This window comes from Labeo rohita, chromosome 7 (assembly GCF_022985175.1).
Source record: "Labeo rohita strain BAU-BD-2019 chromosome 7, IGBB_LRoh.1.0, whole genome shotgun sequence".
In the NCBI taxonomy this organism is placed as follows: domain Eukaryota; kingdom Metazoa; phylum Chordata; class Actinopteri; order Cypriniformes; family Cyprinidae; genus Labeo; species Labeo rohita.
In genome coordinates this window covers 18,720,478-18,742,072 of record NC_066875.1, presented here as the reverse complement: position 1 = coordinate 18,742,072, position 21,595 = coordinate 18,720,478, and the positions used below count along the sequence as shown (strand labels likewise).

Below are 21,595 nucleotides of genomic sequence, written 5' to 3'. Positions count from 1 at the left end.
TGATGCTTGCTCAGCGAGAGAGGTCAGATTCATACCGCCAGTTCAGTTTCAACACCACAGGCCATTTCTGAAATATGCACGGCATATTCATGCAAGTTGGCGAAGGGAAATAATGAACACTATTTCATTATGTTCTCATCATTACAGAACATCCAAAACATTCTGTACATGATTTGCTAAACACAATCATGGACTAATGTCATTCAACCCTTTTCCAATTTAATTAATGTGTTCTCATTGTCATTTTTAATGATCTCTTTAAGCAACAAAATGATTATTATGACTGTAATCAATAACTTGAACGTTTCACGTTCAGAAACAGTTGTCCTTTTGATGAATATTATGACCATGGTTCACTCAAAACAAGGCTTTCTGCATGTTTCACAGCAAACACGTCAAAGATGCGAGGGTGGCTTCTGTGCGGGGTGAATCTGACCCCTCACCTCATCCAGCACTCTGACTGTATCCAGCAAGGAGTATGACGCCCTTGAGTCCGTCTGGCATTGAGCCACAGGCAAAGTGACACTGCCCAGCTCTGAGCGTCTGCTGAGTGTCTCTGGGTGCCGGCCGCAGATCAGTCAACACAAGGATGTACAATCAAATCATTACATAATCACGTAACATGAATAATGGAGCTAATAGTTGTGTATAGCACAGTGTCACAACGATGCTTCTGTCATATGTTGTGTGTTTGTGCATGCGTGTTGTGGTGGTGGGGGTGACTGCCTTAACATGCAGACGGCCATCTGTTCGACTCAGGGCTGTGGCTGCAGCTGTGGGGGGCCTGACTAATCCCCAAACCCCCTCATCTGGTCAGCCGGTTACACAGTGGGGCAACATGACCTGCTTTCAGCCAGCTACCCAACCAAATGTGCCTAATACCTCACCCATTTTAAATCAGCATCAGTGTTATTGTAATCTATCATTGCCCACATTCCCAGGCCTTTCATTTTCAGATCTACATTTTGGTTTACATTGTTTACAACAATCAGAATATTCCTTTAGAATAATCAGAATACTCTGAATATTCAGAATAATGCATATTTATGCATGTATTAAAACATGAAATAAAGGGCAAGATCAAGCATATCCAGTATTTTCAACTTGATCTCATGACGAAAACGTACCTGTGGGAACTTTTTCGCAAGACATGAATATGTAGCGCCATGTACGTTTAGTGACATATTCGATGTGAAATGTCCACTTAGTTGCGCTAAAAGAGTGTTTGGTTTGTCTTCCGGAACAGATGAACGTACATATGATTGTTTTATGTGATATTGCTTTTGTACATGTCACCACAGTTATGGCTTGAAATGTCCGTTGAGTGGCACTATAACTTTAAATGCTTTGTGACGTTTTAAAATAACGTACCATCTGCACTACACTTAAACCTACCCGATAGTATAAAAATGGAATCGCAAACGTCATTTTAGCTTGTTTTTAGCATGTTTTTCATGGGATTCGTACCTAAGGATTCCACGTCCTAAGTCCAATTCCGTCCCAGCTGAGCTACCGAGCAAGCGTCCGGTGTTGTGCCCATTTTTGACCCCCTGTCAAATCATTACCCCCTCTTGTTGAAATCACTACATGAATCCCTATAAAAATGGTTACAAGTGCTCGCTGTTTTACTGCCTCTAGTGTTCATTTCTGTTGGAAACTTGAGTGATATGTACTGTACTTATTGGTACATATTTCACGTACTGCGACAAAGTTCTCACAGATATGTTTTCGTCATGAGATCAGGTAGGGAAAAGAATATGTAAAAAAAAATAAAAATAAAAAATAATTAGAATACTCTGAATATTCTGAATAATGCATATTCTTTTCCCACTCTTCCAATATCTTTCCAATATGATGATTTTAGTGTTAATTTTGTCAGCCAGTTTTAATTTAGCCTTAGTCTTAATTTTTTCATTTAGTCTTAGTCTCAGTCTTAGCCTGGTGTCAGATGTACTTTTTTAGTTTTTATCATATTTCAGAATCAGCTTTATTCGCCAAGTGTGCGCAAACATACAAGGAATTTGTTGTGGTTTTTTAAGGTGCTCTTGGTACAAACATGCATAAAATACATGCATACATATCTGACATGAGAACAGAAAACATTTAAATAGTAAGACTTAAAGTCTTTTAAACTTTTTAACTTAAAGGTTTTTTTTAATACATTTTAGTCTCATCTTTTATCGTCAAAGATGCATGTTGATATAGTCACAATTATTGTTAACTGACCTCATTTTTGTCATGCTTGTTTTAAACTTGTCAACAACATTTTTCATCATAGCTTTTATTAACTACATTATTATTATTATATATAATCATTAACACTAGATGATTTGGTGCTCAAAAAAACATTTTTTATTACTATCAATGTTGATAATAGTTGTGTTGCTTAATATTTTGTGGAAATCACGATGCATTTTTTCAAAAGAGAAGCATTTATTAGAGATAAAAATCTTTTGTAACATCACAAATATCTGTTACTTTTGATCGATTTAATAACAAAAAAAATAAAATTATAAGTAAGATTACTGGTATAAGCAGGTAAACACATCTTACATGTAGCATCTGAATTCTGATGTCAACCACAATTTTCCTGTGCATATGAACACAGCAATTAAAAGAGGAACAAAAGTTAAAGAAGTCCACTTTCAAAACAAAGATTCACATATAATGTACTCACCCCTTTGTCATCCAAGATGTTTATCTTTCTTTCTTCAGTTGTAAAGAAATTATGTTTTTTGAGGAAATCATTTCAGTATTTTTCTCCATATAATGGTGCCCCAATTTTGAACTTCCGAAATGCAGTTTAAATGTGGCTTCAAACGATCCCAAATGCGTTTGTAAACCCAGCCAAGAAACAAGGGTCTTATCTAGTGTAACAATTGATTATTTTCATAAAAAATAATACAATTTATATACTTTTTAATGCCAAACGCTCGTCTTGTCTTACTCTGCCTGGACTGTTTTTTTCAGGTTCATGACAGTTAGGGTATGTCAAAAAACTCCCATCTCATGTTCTCCCTCAACTTTGAAATCGTCCTATATCGCTGTTTTACCTTTTTTGTTAAAGGTGTTTGATTTTCTTTGCATGTTCACTTCGCAAAGACTGGGTCGGTACTTCTGCAGCAATGTAGGATGATTTTGAAATGATTTTTGAAGTTGAGGGAGAAAATACAATTGGAGTTTTTCAACATACCCTAACTGTCTTGAGCCAGAATACACAGAGTTCAGGGAGAGAAAGGCAAGACAAGCGTTTGAGATTAAAAAGTATTTAAATAGTAATTTTTTAATGAAAATAGCTGATCGTTTCGCTAGATAAGACCCTTCTTCCTCAGCTGGGATGGTTTACAACTGCATTTGGGATCGTTTGAAGCCACATTTAAATTGCATTTTGGAAGTTCAAAATTGGGTCACCATAGCAGTCCATTAGATGGAAAAAAAAATGCAGAAATGCTTTCCTCAAAAAACATAATTTCTTTACGACTGAAGAAAGACATGAACATCTTGGATGACAAGGGGGTGAGTACATTATATGTGAATCTTTGTTTTGGACTTCTCCTTTAATAACACTTCCATTTTTAATATATCACAGGCTAAACCAGTCAATATTAGCAACTGTAAATTTAATTTGCTCTGCTAAGCATGTTATTTTATTGCTGCAAATTCACTGCCAATCCCAATCCATTAAACATATAAAATCAAAGCATGCACACACACATATAGTCAAACACTCCTGTAACCATAGTGACAGGGCTGAAAGCAGAGGAAGATGCCCACATGTAATGTACTGAAATAAAGGGTTTTTCTTCCTCAGCATAAACCGTACAGCTGAAAATAATATCTTTCATAAAGCACTCTGAGGCTAATGCAAGAAGAAAATAACACCGGACTGCACGAGCATAATATGGGTAATATAAAACCACGCAAAAAAGCAATAATGCACTTGCACCCGAACACAGGCCAGAGCCGTGCGTGCTCATATCAGCAACACTCACAGCAGACGATAAGAAGAAACACTACACACCAACGTGATCACAACTGCTGTCAATTATATAGGTTATTAATAAACAATTCAGCATTAAATGGCCTAAATTAAATCAGTTTATCAAACACTGCTTGACTCCAGAGCTCAAAAATGAATACAGAAGAGGCACCAGATCTGCATTCAGTGTGAGGGGTAAAATCTGAGCACAGAGCAGGCCCTGACCCCTCCTTGTGACGGTCTGCAGGGCTGTGTGATGCTGTTGCCATGCTGAACCAGGCAGCACTCGCCCAAGCCAGATGTGCTCAGCATGTGTGCCGCACCATCTCCACGGAGACACGTCTGGCAACAGTTGCTGTGCTGTAATGCAGTAACACAGCCTCACTCCTTGAGCCGCCTCAGTCCAGAGCACAACTAAATTAGAAAGACCCCGGTGCTCGCTTGTGCACACACACACACACACACAAGAATTAGCTCGCAACCAAACTGCCTCTCTCTCGATGTGCCTGTGGCAGTACCTGTCATCATTGCAGTCAAAGTGAAAATAATGTCTGTTCCCCCTCTCCCCACCTCCCTAATCTGATTATGCCACTTGATCAGAAGCCTGCACAGAGGGTAAGAGCTGCAGAGAATCTCACGCACGGACATGAGCACGCATGCAGACACGCACGAGCGGTTGAGGGGCCATCTGTGTGTATGCTACAGGGTGTGAGGGTCTTGACATCACGGAAAGATCACAACCCCATTGTAGCCCGAGGCGGTGCGCTGCTATCTTGTAGTTTTAATTTTGAACAGATGCAGAGTGACCAAGTTCCTTATTGTAATACGTGGGTGGATTTCTAGTTAACACCATGCATGGATTATTTTAGTTTGTAATGGGGGTAAATGGGACACAAAAAGTGTCTCTGAACTGTATGCCCTGCCTGGTATGATGTGCCAGGCAATATCAATAACAATGATTCATGTTGACACAGTTATCTAGTTAGCGAGACCTCTCATTGGCTGTGTCCAGGTCATATGGATATGAGGGGCTGGTCACATGATGTCATTTACAACACAAAGCTCATTCAGGCGTGAGGAAAGTCACTACAGGAGCAGGGCTACTTGAAATGGAAACGGATGAATAATTTCTTGTCAATTGCACAAATTATTGCAGGCCATTAGCTTTCATAGCTCAAATAAAGCAAGTCTGGTGACATATTACTCTGTACGTGTCACACATAACACTTGTAAAGTGTAATTACTTTCAGTGGTGGTAACACATGGACTAGCCTGTAGTCCGAACACTTCAAATTGTAAAGTATGACAGAATATTGAAAAATGTATTTAAAGGATTAGTTCACTCCAGAATTAAAATTTCCTGATAATTTACTCACTGCCATGTAATCCAAGATGTTCATGTCTTACTTTCTTCAGTTGAAAGAAATTAAGGTTTCTGAGGAAAACGTTCCAGGACTTTTCTCCATATAGTGGACTTCAATGGGGATCAGTGGGTTGAAGGTCCAAATTGCAGTTTTAGTGCAGCTTTAAAGGGCTCAACATGATCCTAGCTGTGGAATAGGGGTCCTATCTAGCAAAATGATCAATATTTTCTAAAAAAAAAAAAAAAATAAATAAATAAATAAATTAGTTTATATACTTTTTTTTTAACCACAAATCTTGCACTAGCTCTGCATCCATGACTTTACATATTACGTAGTCACGTCGGAAAGGTCACACGTGACGTAGGCGGAATACAATTAATAGAACCTGAAACTAAAGTCAAATGGCCTTTACAAAAAAAGGGTAAAACAACGAAGTTGGATTTTAGAGTTTTTCACCCTACCCTACCTTTCTGAAAAGGAGCACACAGATGGAGAACAAACCATGATGACCTTTCCACTGTGATTACGTAATGCGTGAAGTCGTAGACATACATCACAGAGCTAGTGCAAGACAAACAACTGTGGTTAAAAAGTACATAATTTTTTATTTTTTTTTAGAAAACTGATTGTTTCACAACATAAGACCCTTATTCCTCAGCTGGGATCATGTGAAGTCCTTCAAAGCTGCACTGAAACTGCAGTTTGGCACTTTAACCCATTGACCACCATTGAAGTCCACTATATGGCAAGAAATTCTGGAATGTTTTCCTTAAAAACCTTTTTTTTTTTTTTCTCCATAAGTGTATATGATTCTTTAGGGTCGTAATGAAGTCTATAACATACTTTATACTTGGTTAAAAAATCTCAATGGTAGTGTAAAACAACACCTTTTTTACCTTGCCAAAATCAGCTCTGCAAAAATCATCCTATTCTGGTCGAGGTTGCTTTAAATGCAAATGAGCTCTGCTCGCCCCGCCCCTCTCTTCTCTCTGTGGAGTGACGAGCCTGTTTACTTTAGCCGCATTTAGCCGTGTTTAGCTGCTAAACTTGCTAACTAGTACATTATTAGGAAAGGCGATCGCAAATATTCATAAACGAAAACCTTATACTCACTTCTGCTGTAAGTGAAGCTGGATCATGAATGATTACGCGAACACAGACGGATATATGTAGATCGGGAGGCGCATTCCCTTCACAAACAAACGTAATCCACTGCATCTCAGATGTCAGGAGTAAATGACGACCATTGCGTCATTATTACATCCAGCAACACAACACCTCAATCGCTCAATTCTTGTCTAACTTACATCCCTGCTCCGGCATCACAACAACGGAGGTGGGACTGTTGCAGCTGATCTGAGGTAAGACACTCATGTCAATCAACTATCTTGGGAGCGGCCTCTGTTGGTGTGATGCCACAACGACAGGCATCTGAGAATGGCTTGATTTGAATAAGGGAATGTTATTTTTACAGATTAATTAAAAGCCACTGCATGGATTTTTATCATTATAGGGCAGATTTGTACATACACTGCCAACACACATTAATGTTCAAACAACATGTAAAAGTGAACTTAGCATCAGATGACCCCTTTAAAATAATGGTCAAAGCTGGTTAATATTGATTGATATTGCTGTGAATTATACAGGGCAGAGTTTCAGACTGATTCACTCTGGTCTTTCTTCATATGAGTCTGTCCTTTTTAGAGAATCAGAATTACATACTGTGACTAATATAGTCTGATTCCTGAAACAAGTAGGTTGTTTGAATGAATAGTTCAGAAAGACCAGAGTGAATCAGTCTGAAACTCTGCCCTCAAAATGAATCAGATTAGTCAAATTGAATCAAATCAGAATCAAAATGTGTAGATAGCCTATGAATCAGAACTTAATCTGAATTGAATCAGGAAGCTGTCATTACCCAGTCCTAATAATAATTTAAATAAAGTTAAAGAGATCACCCAAAATGAAAATTCTGTCTCATGTCGTTCCAAACCGTAAGACCTTTTTCATCATCGGAACACAAATTAAGACATTTTTGATGAAATCAGAGAGCTTTTGAACCCTACATAGACAGCAACAGTACTACCACGAAGATGAACAAAGGTCTTACGGGTTTGGAATGACATGAGGGTGAGTAATTAATGACAGAATTTTCATTTTTGGGTGAACTATTCCTTATATTCAGCATACATACAAACTCTGTGACTTGTATCTCAGGATAGACAGGCTGTGGACGCAACCAAAGCTTGCTATTTATTGAGTTTGACTTCAGTGTCTGGAAGAAAACATGCTGGCTGATTCTCCTACAATCCTTTACTTTTTGCTTTACACTGATATACCTCACCACGATCATGTGCAAAACATGCCTGTAAACCCATTTACCACATCCAAATTTATAATAATAGTAGAAAACGGCTATGGTGCCTAAACTACGTGTGTGATAGATCCCCGCAGAACAACAAACCTCATACATTCCTCATGGAAAAACGGCTGAATATTTCATTACAACTATATTAACACAAGCTACATTGAAAGGTAGAGAATTAATGAGGCAGTGCCACAGGCAAACTAATGAAAGCACTGAAAAATATTGCGCGTAACCTGCGTTTGCTCTGAGAAACATTCAAAGAAACGTTGGAGAGGAACACTTACATTATAAATAACTCTTCTATCTTCTCTGTCTCTCTCTCTCAGTATTGTGTTGGTGTCAAAATAAGCAGCCTTTGTTCTGATTTCCCACTGATTTCTAAATTTAATCTCCGAAAACACTTTCGCCATTAATTTCAATGCTTCTAAAGCCTCCTCAATAGCAATAATGTGCTCATTTTTCTTTCAGGGTTAGTCTATTTAAAGGTGCACTCAAGTTGTTTTAGGTTTATGTTGCACTGGCCAATATCGCAGTGGTCTTTCACCTATACAGTGATATACACACTTATGTTTTTGTGGTATAACCTTATGGAAATTCCATTATCATGTACTTTCATGTCGTTGAAAGCCTGTATGATGTTCTTTGTTTCGTGGAAGATTAAAAAGATATTTTGAAGAATGTTGTGGAAACTTTTTTTTTTTTTTCAAAATATCTTTATGTTCAACAGAAGAAATTCATACAGCATTGCAATGACATGATTCCAGTAGGCATCATAGACCTCACAGGTACAAACAGTTGTCAAGCAAATGTTTTCAGGGCATTGAATAAACGGCATGATTCATTCAGTTCTCAAGTGAACATGTCCAATAAACAGAAAGCAGTTACCAAGATAAAGCGAATAGTATTTGGCTGGTTATGTGGGTGCTGGTCATGTTGCACCCATGAGATGACCCACGACACGTAAAAAAAAAAAAACAGCTATTTTTACACCACTGATATACCAGGTAGGCAGATGAACATGCAAACTCTCAACGTGCCACAGAGCCGTTGTTCACTGACGAGCTGCGCAAAGCCATGTTCATTATCAGTGTGAATTTGCGCAGCTCGTCAGTGAACAACGGCTGTGTGTAGTATATACGGCTCAACGTGAAATCACGCACCTGATGGCATTTACTGCTGATTACAGAACCGGCTTTACTGACAAAACGCGCAAGCATTTCGGCCGATACGTTTCGGTGCATCCCTAAGACTTTATAGACAAGACTTTCAGGTCTTCCAGCCACTGTAGACATTTAAGTACAGACAAAGATAACCGAGAACCATTAAACTTAAGTTCTACAGGAACCTTTGGCCATTCAAAAAGTCCCACTGGTACAGATCTAGTCATTACGCGTGAAATTATGAGCTTGCAGATAATATCAGACAAGGTCCAAGCTCAAATTCGGCCTTGAAAGGCATTATTCAGCGCACATTAAGAGATGGGGGAGATCCTCATTCACATTCTAATAGCTCAGGCAGAGAAGCTACGATCAATAGCTGGACCCTCCAGGCAAGGCCGAGGAACCATGCGGCACAGCCGTCAAGAAAACATATGTATAAAATTGCACAGAGCCTCCCCCGGTTTCCATAGAAACCCTCAACTTCTCTTAGACAGAGGGAAAAAGATGTGTGTAGCTATTATTCTATTGCTGGGTTTGTGCTGCACAGGCAGTGATTGGTTGAAAAGATGTAGTACTGCCACACTACTAATACTGTGAAATAGCTAGTCTATCAGCTGGGTGTATTTACACACGTTCCCTCAAACCCTGTTCATTTTCACCTGTGAATTCTCCTCTCTAATTTACTCCTAAGTAAAAGAAATCCAAAGCCGTTTGGTTATGAATAAAGGGGCCATCAAGCATCAGCAACCACCTGACTAATGACATAGCCTGACCAAACCCCACCATCTGGACAGGATATTCAGCCCTTGTGGGTTCTTTACCAATCAATCATGCGTACAAAATGACATGGCACCTCATTTCATTCATACAGTACTTGCACAATGGCAGCCAAAGAAAATAATGAATGAATAAATTTGTATTGAAACGCTGTCTTATAATTTTTATTTTCAGCATTCTTTGTGATAAAATTGCTTGTTTAGCCTTCAGTCATTTGTAACTGGGTGAGTGTGACATGTTCTTTTCGTAAGCGTGCTTGAAAATGTGCTATATTTTTGCAGTAACCCAAATAGTCAGGAATTTTTCCCCTAAAAATGAATTCGGTTGTTGTCTACTCAGCCATATGTCACTCAAAACCTGTCTTTCTTTCTTACATTCTGTGGAATATAAAAGGTACATTTCTCAAGAATATACTGGATACCCTTTTTAATGTTTATGTATAGTAAATGAGGACTGAGACTGTCAGGCTCCAAAATTAACCATAAATATGATTCATATTTAGTTTTCTCAAGCTATACAATAGGTTTATGTGAGTAATACACGAAAAGCAAAGAACTGATTAATCTGATTAATCTGATTACGTGCCAATGTTAGTTTCATGAATGAATCATTCTTGAAGTTGGATCTTTTGAATGAATCAGAGAACCAGCTCATAAAATATTCACAAACTGGACTGATCTGGACTCAGTGACCCAGACGCAACTGTTAACAGCTCACTGGAGCAGAAGATTATCAGTGAATGAAATTTTGATCTGTTTTGATTCTGTCATTAACACTGGTCAACACATATACACTGAGCTTCTGTTCGCCATATTTTATGTGCTCTAACATGCTTGATTCTCATGCTTCAAACAAGCACTTTGAACTTCAGTTTACCTTATCTGATGAGCTCTATGTGTGTTGATCAATAGGGGCTTTCACACCATGTAGTTCTAAGAACCAGTGGTTCCTAGAAAACCTATTTCTTTTCCTAGGCCGTTTTCCTGGTTGCTTTCGCCCCGGCAGCAGGAACTCTGAGGAGGCAGACAGCGACGTCTTTATTTGCGGTATTTACAAACATCAACAACCAACTGGTGGATGCCGTGATCGGAACTGTTTTTGTTGTGTGTCGTGGTTTTCTTGATAATGGAAATGAAATGTAAACGCACAATTTACGTGATTGAAAGAGCATGAAAATCTGACTAAATCTCTTATGACAGCTTGCAGTGTTACATATCATCGAGGCTGAGAAAAGAACACACCACTGAAGACGTGCCGTTATTGCTGTTTTCCATGTTCATGGAGTAAATATTTTTATGCTGCTTTTTTAACAGGTAGCCAGTGTTTCGTATGCATTTGGCCAATCAACTCTGAAATAGGATCTAATTTAGTTCCTCCCCAAACGGAGTTCCTAGAACTAAATGCAACCTGGTCTCATGGCAAAAACGTACCTGTGGGAAATTTTTTGTGACACACACAATACGTACCAATATGTACATATCACTGCAGTTTCCAAGAGATATGTCCACAGAGTGGCACTAAAAGAATCTTCGTTTTTTTCCCCGGAACAGCTCAAAATGTACATATGGTATGTTTTATGGTAAGGCTAGATGGTATACAGATGTACTGTACAATAATTAGTGTTTTTGCATTATTGTAAGCAGTAGGTTTAGGGTTGGGGTAGGTGAAGACGTTAACAATCTAATAGGTAACTCTAATGCTCCGTGACGTTTTAAAATAAAGTACCATCTGCACTACACCTAAGCCTACCCGATAGTATGAACAAAAGCCAATGTGACATAAAAACACTATTGCTAACATGCCACTTTAGCTTGTTTTTCGATCTCTCATCTTTCAGCTCTTTTAATGCGAGTCATGTTTTTCACAGGATTTGTACCCAACGATTCCACATCCTAAGTCAAACTCTGTGACGGCTGAGCTACCGAGCAAGCTTGTTACGCCTGGTGTTCTGACAATTGTGCTACCCTGTCGTGTACACCTACCCCAATCATAAACCTACCCTTACAGTAATAAAAATACAGATTTGGTAGCATAATCTAATAGGTAGCATTATTTGTCAGAACACCAGAAAGCGAAACATATGGAGCTGTAATCAGAACTGTGCACAAAAACAATTACACGTGCTGTTTTACTGCCTCTAGTGTTCATTTCTTTTGGAAACTGCAGTGATATGTACTTATTGGTACGCATTTCATGTCTCGTGAAAAAGTTCCCATAGGAACTCCATCATGTGACCAGGTTGCCTAAATACATTCCTAGTTCCTGCATGCTGGTAGATTTTTCTTGGAGTTGAACTAGCACTTTAAACTCGTTCTCTCTCCCTCTTGTACACTGTATGTTTTCTCCCCTCCCTTTCACGTTTTCTACAATCTACTCCACTCAAACTTTCTCACGCCCTCCACATCCATTTCTGCACCTTCACTTATTTTACCCCTTCTCTCTCCTCGCTCTCCCTGTCCATGTACTATCAGTGTATTCCCATTAATCTGTGCCTGCAGTCTCTGTTTTGAATTTAACTTGCACACAGACATGAGAGCACTTTAACATGGGCTACAGGCTAAATGTCTAGCCTAATTAAACCCAGAATTAGTCCATCTGTTGAGCAGTTGCCCACTGTTTGGACTCCTGTGTCACTGCAGATGTACTGGTAGCATTTCAGGATACTTCTATACACCAAAATCTACAGTAAAATTGCTATTTGGGTAATTACTGCTCCTAGCTGTCCCACTTCTGATCAGAAGCTTCTTCACAAGTTGCAAATCAAGTTAAAACTGCCCAAATGCGTCCGGTGACTCCAGCCTTGGGACTGTCAGTACCTTCCAGCTAAAACCTTCATAGGTTGTGTAAAGAGCAGATACCAGACACAGCATTCATGGTAAGGCCGCAAAACTAGAAGACGCTGCTGACAGGGTTGGTGTGATGGAGATAGAGAGAGGAACATGGGAGGGACAACACCAGGAGTTAAGGGTCTCTGCTGTGTTTCTCTGATAAAAGGCTTCACAGCTGCATAAGCCACTAGGGAGCAATTTTCTGCAGTGAGGAAGGGGGAGGGGACCACTAAAACTAAACAATGCAATGTACAGCACCATACCACAGACGATGTGCACAGAATAAATGAAACAGCTTAATTTCTGTCTGCACAAATGACCACCAAAATAGAAGAGAAACTTTCAAGACATTCAGAGACCAGGCTCAGACAATAAATCCAGTTATTAATACCATGAAATCTAAATTTGAGCTCATATATATTATCTATGAGGTCATAAGCTATAAGCTACACATTTAAAGTTTATAGTCTTTCTATTCTGGAAATCACATCGATGACTCATCCTGCATTGCGCAATTTTTTGTGTCCAATCAAACACTCTCTAAAAAGTGCATGCCCCTCCCCCAACACCACCTGCCACAGACTGTTAACTATTTAATTCAATAAGGAAATACATCAAGACAGGAAAGAAATAGTGCTTGTCGTGCAATTTCATTATGTTGTGGGTCAATTTGACCCATTTTATTTTTTGAGTTGACAGAAATACTGGTCAAGCTGATGTTGACTTTTTTCTGATTTAGGGTCATTTTATCCAAAGAAACTTACACTGCATTGAAGGCACACATTTTTATCAGTCCATACATGTTCAGCTAACTGGGAATTGAACCTATGATCTTGGCATTGCTATTATGCTCTACTGTTTGACGTTCAGGAAAGCACAGAGAAGAGCGTTTCAGCACTTCTTTCTTTTGTTTTTAGAATTTGAACCATTTCCAACAATGACTGTATGATTTTTAGATCCATCTTTTCACCCAGAGGATAACTGATGTTAAAACGCTCACTGATGCTCCAGAAGGAAACATGATGCATTAAGAGCCAGGGGGTGAAAACTTTTTGAATTTGAAGATCAGGGTAAATTTTACTTATTTTATCTTCTGGGAGACATGCAAGTATCTTCTGTAGCCTCTGAAGGGCAGTACTAAAGGAAAAAATATGATATTTAGGCAAAATAAGAAATATCTCCATTCTGTTCAAAAGTTTTCACCCCCAGCTCTTAATGCATGTTTTTTTTTTTTTTTTTTTTTTTTCTTCTGGAGCATCAGTGAGCATTTGAACCTTTTGTAATAATTGCATATGAGTCCCTCAGTTGTCCTCAGCGTGAAAAGATGAATCTCAAAATCAAACAGTCATTGCTGGAAAGGGTTCAAATACACAGAAGTGTTGGAAAACCAAAGAATTTGTGGGACCTGAAGGATTTTTCTGAAGAACAGTGGGCAGTTTAACTGTTCAGGACAAACAGGGGACTCATGAACAACTATCACTAAACAAAAAAAATACTGTGTTTTTATCATTCAGGTAACAACACAGTATTAAGAATCAAGGGGGGTGTAAACTTTTAAACTGGGTTATTTTGATAAATTCTACTATTATTTTCTCTTGTGGACTATATGCAAAACATCTTTTATGAGAAATGTCTTATTTATGTCGGTGCCAAATAAACAATAACATGCATTTTGTATGATCCCTCTTATTTTGGTAAAAAAGGGGGGATTCTGAAAGGGGGGTGTAAACTTTTGACTGTACATTCTCAACCCCATTTAACAAAATATAATAATCTACAACAACACTACCACTACTAGCACATCTAAATTTATATTTCTCACCGTGAAAATGTTTGGCCACAAAACAATCATATATGGAAGCTCTCTAAAATGTTCCTCAGGCTCAAGAGGGAGAAAAGAAACTTAATGAAGAGTGACAAGAGTGTGCAATAAACCACTAAATATACAATATATTTATATAATTGCTAGTCAACAAGGAACAAAATCTTGGCAGTTCATTCCAGCACTAAATATAACTAACCTCACATAAGAGCCCATCAGTGGAATCGGCTCTGCTCCACCAATCACCCCAGCGCACATTCCTGCAACATTTTTCTGTAGGATTAATTTCTTGCGTATGACGCAAAGGCTACGTATTCCTCCATAGATTCCTCTGTGTACATTTTACAGTGAAAAACAGACTGAATGTAATCTACATAAATCAAGGGTGGGAAAGAAGGGCTACGAGGACTGTTGCTGTCTGCCTCTGATCTCTAAGATGGAAAGCATGGCCATTGTGAGAAAAGGCTTGTGGGAAGGGGGCGCAGCCATGACAACCAACCACTGCTATCCGGCACTTACTAAATGAGAGCCAACTGAAGGCTGGAATATGTCTGGGAGACTGCAACCCCCTCAGACAGAAACACACTGACAAATTGTTCACAAAGTCAGCCCAGCAAGACAGTCAACAGCTGACATTTCAAACAGGCTTTTCAGGCTAAAACACAAAACAGGCTTTGTGGTGATGAAGATGTTGTTTCTTAAAGCGTAATTTAATTTCCCCCTCTCAACTATATTATTTTAAACAATAACGTCACTCCATTAATCAAAGAAACCAATTAGATAATACAGGTCCATTTTGATTTTACAGGCCATTGTATTTAAAGTGACAGGTCACCCAGAAATGATTACGCACTCATGCATCACTCCAAACATGTATAGCGTTTTTCTAAGGGCCACAAAAGATGATATTTAGAATTTTTTGAAGTCAATGGGGACAAATGTTCTTTTGGACCCCACTGATTATCATGGTCTGGACAAAAACAGTTTAAAAAAATAGTGTTCTGCATAAGAAAGTCATGATTTGAAATAACATGAGGGTAAGCAAATGACAGAAAATTCATTTTTGGGTGAACTATGCCTTTAAATTGGAAAATAACAGCATATGACATTTAAATATTTTGAAACAAGTTGCATAATTTGCACATTCTGAATTCCATAGAATATGACCACGGCTTAAAATGAAGCTTAATGTCTCCCATGCAGTGTTAATTTTGACAGCAAATTTTGATTTAGTTTTAGTCATAGTCTTTTGACTAAAATGCCATTTAGTTTTAGTCATATTTTAGTCATCTGAATTGTTTTAGTTTTAGATGACTAAATATCATAAGATTTTAGTCGACTAAATCTACAGTAAAATTAGTCGACTAAAATCTAATGGGTTTAGTTACAGTGTAATGCATTTATTTATTTGATATTAAGGTTTTATCATGATAGACACCGTTTTACCTGAGGTGACACACAACATGCCTTTATATTAAAATAAAATAAAACCACTTGGTCTTCTTTTCAATTAAATGCCAATGGTTATATAGGCTAATTATGCATTCTTTACAACAACTTGTTTACCATATTCTTCATTCTTTTAAGCAGACATGTTTATTTATAAAAAAATACATTTAGACATTTAGTCTATAATATACTTTGGTTAAAAATGGTAGTGTAAAACAGCACCCTTTTTACCTTGCCACAATCAGCTTTGCAAAAATCATCCTGTTCTGGTCGAGGCTGCTTTAAATGTTAATGAGCTCTGATCGCCCCGCCCCTCTCTTCTCTCTGTAGAGTGCCAACGCACATTAATGTTTAAACAACATGTAAAAGTGAACTTAGCATCCGATGACTCCTTTAATAAACGTTGTCATTGTAGCCTGTTTTATTGTCGTTGTGCTTTTAATAAAGAATAGTCTAACAATGAATCCATCTTTTGTTTTAGTCTTAAAAGGTGAAAGGTGTATAATGCAAACAGGGTTAACCACTTTCGTTACCATATAACTATAAACTATGATAAAATTTTATCCACATGCATTGATTGTTGTAGCCAAAAAAAGCAAAAGTTAGTCGCAAATGAGCGACCTGTGAAAAGGATGAGTCTAGAGCCCTGGTCAGCCTGCGCCTGATTCTGAAGCAGTGGAGGCAGTAATTAAGGAGCGGTGGCAGCCCCGCCACTATTTAGGCTAATTATGTACATAGCAGAAACCCTGATTAATCCTAAGTTTTTCGTAAGGACGGTGAGGGGGAAGGATCGGGTCACTATGAATCTGGGCGGGGGTCATGTCCCCCCTGTCCCTAGTGCCATCTGCGCCCCTGGGGCAGCACTATCTGTTTGTTACAACAATGGTAGACATTTTTTTTTCCTCACACTTCTGTTAGTGCCATTATAGTTCATCAAACAATTATTTACCATCATGTTGTTCCAAACCCATAAGACCTTCATTCATCTTCAGAACAAAAATTAGAATATTTTACGTGAGCTTTCTGACCCTGCATAGACAACAATGCAACTGACATATTCAAGGCCCAAAAAGGTAGTAAGGACACCTGTAAAATAGCAGGAGCATGTGTTCTGACGTGAAACCCGTATGCGCTACACCCTGTTTACAAGCAGAAGAAGACGCACACTGTACATAAAAAACAGTCTTCATAAACATTTCAACAAAAAGGATGACTTGCAATTTTTTAACCAGCCCTACTTATTTGAACCAGGATATACAGACATTGTTATTTTTGTTTTCTTTGCACACAAGAAGTATTCTTGCAGCTTCATAACATTACGGTTGAACCACTGAGTCACATGGAGTATTTTAAAGATGTTCCTACTACCTGGGTCTTGAATGTTTCAGTTGAGCTGCTGTCTATGTAGGGTCAGAAAGCTCTGGGATTTCATCCAAATTATCTTAATTTGTGTTCTGAAGATGAACGAAGGTCTTACAGGTTTGGACAGACACGAGGGTGAGTAATTAATAACAGAATTTTCATTTTTGGGTGAACTATCCCTTTAAGGGTTAGGTTAAGTGTCACTTTATAGTTAAATTGCAAAAACTATGTACATTCTGGCAAAGAGGAGCAATGGTGTCTCATACGTGGAAGCACTACCTTGGATTGAAATGAACCCTACGTGCACTGCAGCAAAATGACCATACTTTATGTGGTTCTGCCGGCAGCTCTTCATATCCGCCTTGCACCAGCGCCTCTGCAGTAACGGACACTCACTGGCCCCGAGGTAGTGTGTATATATAGTGTGATTATCTCCGTGTCCATGCTGGAAGAGCAGTGGAGGCCTGAGGCTCTAACACCACTCTGCATGGAGCCTGCCCATACAAGCCATCTAACCCTGACCCAGCGAGAGGGCTCCGTTTCTGCCCGTGACAGCGTGCGTGATTCAGGTACTTCGTCGCTTCATTAACGGGCCTCCTTTGGGACACCCTGACAGAGCGAGAGAAGGAGAAGAGGAGGGCACAAGCAGAGTAGCAGGAATACGAACAGGACGAATTAGCGGAAAAAATACACAGCAACTGCATGAGTCTCATAAAGCAGTTATTGTTGCAACGTTATTGTTTTTCGCCAACCACTACCACAGTCCAATCTGTCTCAGCCAGTGATCTACTGTAATCTTCCTCTGCCTACTTTCTACTGACTCAAGCAGCGAGGATGCTACATGCGATGGCTAAAGCATCACAAAGAAACAGGGAAGGCAAAAATACAGGCACGTACATCCGTTTTGATTTAGGGAGGTGAGGGAGGGGGTAAATTAAACTAGAGCGTCCTTTTTACTGTTTCCCATGGGGGTCCCGCTTTAGCTCTGAGAACTCTCTCTCTCTCTCCCTCATCCCCAAACCCACCCCCCTTTCCATCTATCCCCACCCCTCCCCCAAGCTCCTCTTTCTCTGTGTGAGTCTCTCTCATGACATATGGGCTCTCCTCTGCAGCGGCAGCACTGGGAAGCGGCGTTTATTGTGCAGCATTCTCTCAGCAGCCATGCCAACGGCAGCAGAACGAGCAGGAATACCCTCCGCTAACCAGTCAGAAGCAGCCCGCTCTTCTAACCACGGGCTACACGAGGATTTATTTTAAGAAGTGGTGCCAATAGTTTAATTGCCGACAGAACGTTCTATTCGCAAATGAACAGTGTGTCCCATCTCTTCTGTTGAGCAACAAGCAATGCATGTATTTACAATCATCGTGTCATATTGCAAGAACTGGTTGCATATTGTTTGGGTTAACTAAGAAATCTGACCAAAATTCGGCTGTTTCTTATGACCCTTGTGTCATTCCAAACAACTTTTCAAGTGTTGGTGACTTTCATTTTACAGACAAATCCACCGAGACATTTTTCTCAAAATACACTATCTTCTTTTGTGTCCCACAGAAGAAAGGAAGTCTTACAGTTTTGAACTGACAAATAAAGTAAATAAAGACAGAACTATCATTTTTGGGTGAACCATCCCCATGAAATGACTTGATGACTGCTGTTTATTTTCCTGTGACAATATATTTTTTCTACTGAAATAGGAAGTTAGGGCAAGACACATTGAGGGGTTGACTGACTGACTATTTCTGAATAGCCAAAACCTTTTAGTTTCCATCACAGCGATGAACTGTGATCTTCTAACAGCTGTTGCTAGGCAGAAGCAGGTGGTCAGAGAGATTCTTATTGGACAAAAATGTAGAGACTACTATGAGTGCAAGGTGAGTCATCAATATTGTTGGCCAGTTTTCTCACAAGAAAGAATCTCTGTCAAAGTATGTACTGAATTAACATACTGAACATAGTTCTCAACCATTAAAGAATTGTGTTCTTTAAGTACGCAGGTCTACAGAATGCATACATTCCTAGATTTATAACGCCCACCATGTCGGCTATCTCCTTTGACCTGTATTTTAACTTGTGACATACTAACACCAATACACATTACTCATTAATCATTACTCAGGTTAAGTACAAGTTAAACACAAGTAGGACTTGAAAAGATCCACCAGCAACACAGTTCTCAATTTTTCGAATCGGATGGCTCCTCAGCTACCATGGATTTATAGGATAGCAAAGCGTCTTTAATTCAGAATCTCAGCGGATCCGGTTCATGTGAACCAGAAAACCAGTCTTAAGTAGCAAGGGTATAGTTGTAGCAATAGCCAAAAATACACTGTATGGGTCAAAATTATTGATTTTTCCTTTATGCCAAAAATCATATTAAGGATATTAAGTGAAGATCATGTTCTATGAAATATTTAGTATGTTTTCTACTGTAAGTACATATAAAGTAAATATATAAACACTGATTAGTAATATGCATTGCTAAGGACTTCATTTGGACAACTTTAAAGGCAATTTTTTCAAAATTCAGATTTTTTGCACCCTCAGATGGCAGATTTTCAAATAGTTGTATCTCGGTTAAGTACTGTCCTATCCTAACAAACCATACATCAGTGTAAGCGTATTTATGCACCAATTTATTCAGTTAATATATAAATCTCAATTTCAAAAAATAGACCCTTATGACTGGTTTTGTGGTCCAGGGTCACATATTATTTGCTACTATTCCATAAACACTGTGTATTCAGATATCCTACTGACTCAATGTACTGCTGTGCATATAGTACGGACACAGGTAGAGATGGCGAAAGCAAATTTAAACATGTTTAAGGCAATATATAAATGGTTTCAAAGCTAACAGACCCAAACTTAAAGCCACAACACTGAATAATAAATGCTAAACTGTCAACAATTCATTTGTATGCCAAAGTTATGACTGTAAGAAGTCCAGTCATACCGGTTACATTTAACAGGAAACATGAGAACACGAAGACCTGACAACCAACTCTGGCCTCCATGTTCTTCAAAACACAGTCAATCTATACTTTAACAGTTGCAGTTCATGTGTTGCATAACAGCTGCAGGCACTTGGATACGTCTGGCCAGGGATATCGACTCAATAACTGCTCTCTACCAAAGCCACACCAGAAGAAGCCACCGGCCACAGAACACTGAGCACAAAAAAATTGCCGCCAGATCGATACTTCTCCCACACTCCCATGTCATACAGCCGTTCGCAGCTATAAGCTGACATGAACATAAGAATAACATTTGTCTTTCATTGTGTGGTCATAAAAACCTTGATGATTATGGTATTGATTATTACATCAGCTAAAATCAACCAACAGCCTTTCAGTGGCCTGCAGCAAAACTAAAGCAAGAATGGTTTCCCTTATAGGCTACCTCAAACTTTAGCACAGTATTTCAGCACCACCGGACTGCAGAGGGAATCAGGTTGAACACATGGTGCACTACGGATGCAGCAAAACTGTCCCATCATCAGCAGCAGCAGCAAACATCAGCAGCAGCATCCGTGGGCCACTTGTACCCTGATGTCAAACATTCAATTCTAGCTCATGTACAAGGCAAGTGGATTCAGCAGTGGGACCTGCAAGTGCAACCACATCCCGTTGTCTGACAAATCGGGATTAACGGCATTAGCGGAGCCGCAAAGCCAAACTGTCATTTGCGAAGAACAAGTTCCTTTAACAGGTCGAGGATACAAACTTGTTCCACCCAAAAAGCATTCTGCAACTGATAGGATCTCACCGGTTGGTCAGAAAAGTAGGCTAAGGTCCTTAATCTGAGGAAAACCTTTCTACACAATGACATGTCAGCGCACGCAAGCACACACACGCGCATCATATTTAGTCATCGCGCAAGTGTATTGAGCAGCGGTGATAGCGCGTGTCATCATCCCTGATCTCAAGCACACAAAAGGACAAACCTGTCTGTCCTTTGCCAAGCGTCTTTTCCAGGCGATACGGTCCCACGTAATTCGCATGCTGGGAGCTGTTGTCTTTTCCCGACGATGACATTTTGCTTTACACGGACGAAGTTGCGATGCCGACAAATTGCTGCAGTTCGGCAATGAAGTATTTCTTTAGTACCGCAGTTATTTCCCCGCCCAGCTCTTGCTCCAGACGCTGCCTCTCTCTCTCGCTTGAGGATCGGTGGGGCTGCTGCTCTCCTCCGCGTCTCCCTCTTTCTCTCTCTGCTGCCGAGCGCTCTGATAATCTCACAGCAGTGCGAGTGTGCGCGCGCGCGTGCGTGTGATGCTCAGCCTGCGCCTGCGTGTGTGCGCGCATAACACACATTTCTCATCATAGATGCTGAAGAGCGCGGACTGATGCTGTGTTTGAATAAGCAGGGTCCTAATGCTGCATCATACGAGATTTTATAAACCTCCTGGATTTTGATGGATGCACCGTGCTGATAATGAGGTTTTTTTAAAAGCTACAGAATTGAATTATTTGTATACTTACA

General features: G+C 39.4%; 1 protein-coding gene across 6 annotated transcripts in view; it reads right to left on the bottom strand.

The window, feature by feature from the left end:
• Positions 1–21,337, bottom strand: part of brsk2b (BR serine/threonine kinase 2b) — a 167,414-nt gene extending 146,077 nt beyond the window's left edge. For all 6 annotated transcript variants that reach the window (XM_051115264.1, XM_051115262.1, XM_051115265.1 and 3 more), the window contains exon 1: positions 21,057–21,337. In XM_051115264.1, coding sequence (XP_050971221.1) covers positions 21,057–21,147 — 91 coding nt within the window. In that variant the 5' untranslated portion in view covers positions 21,148–21,337. The remainder of the gene's footprint in view (positions 1–21,056) is intronic.
• Between the last annotated feature and the right edge of the window lie 258 nt (positions 21,338–21,595).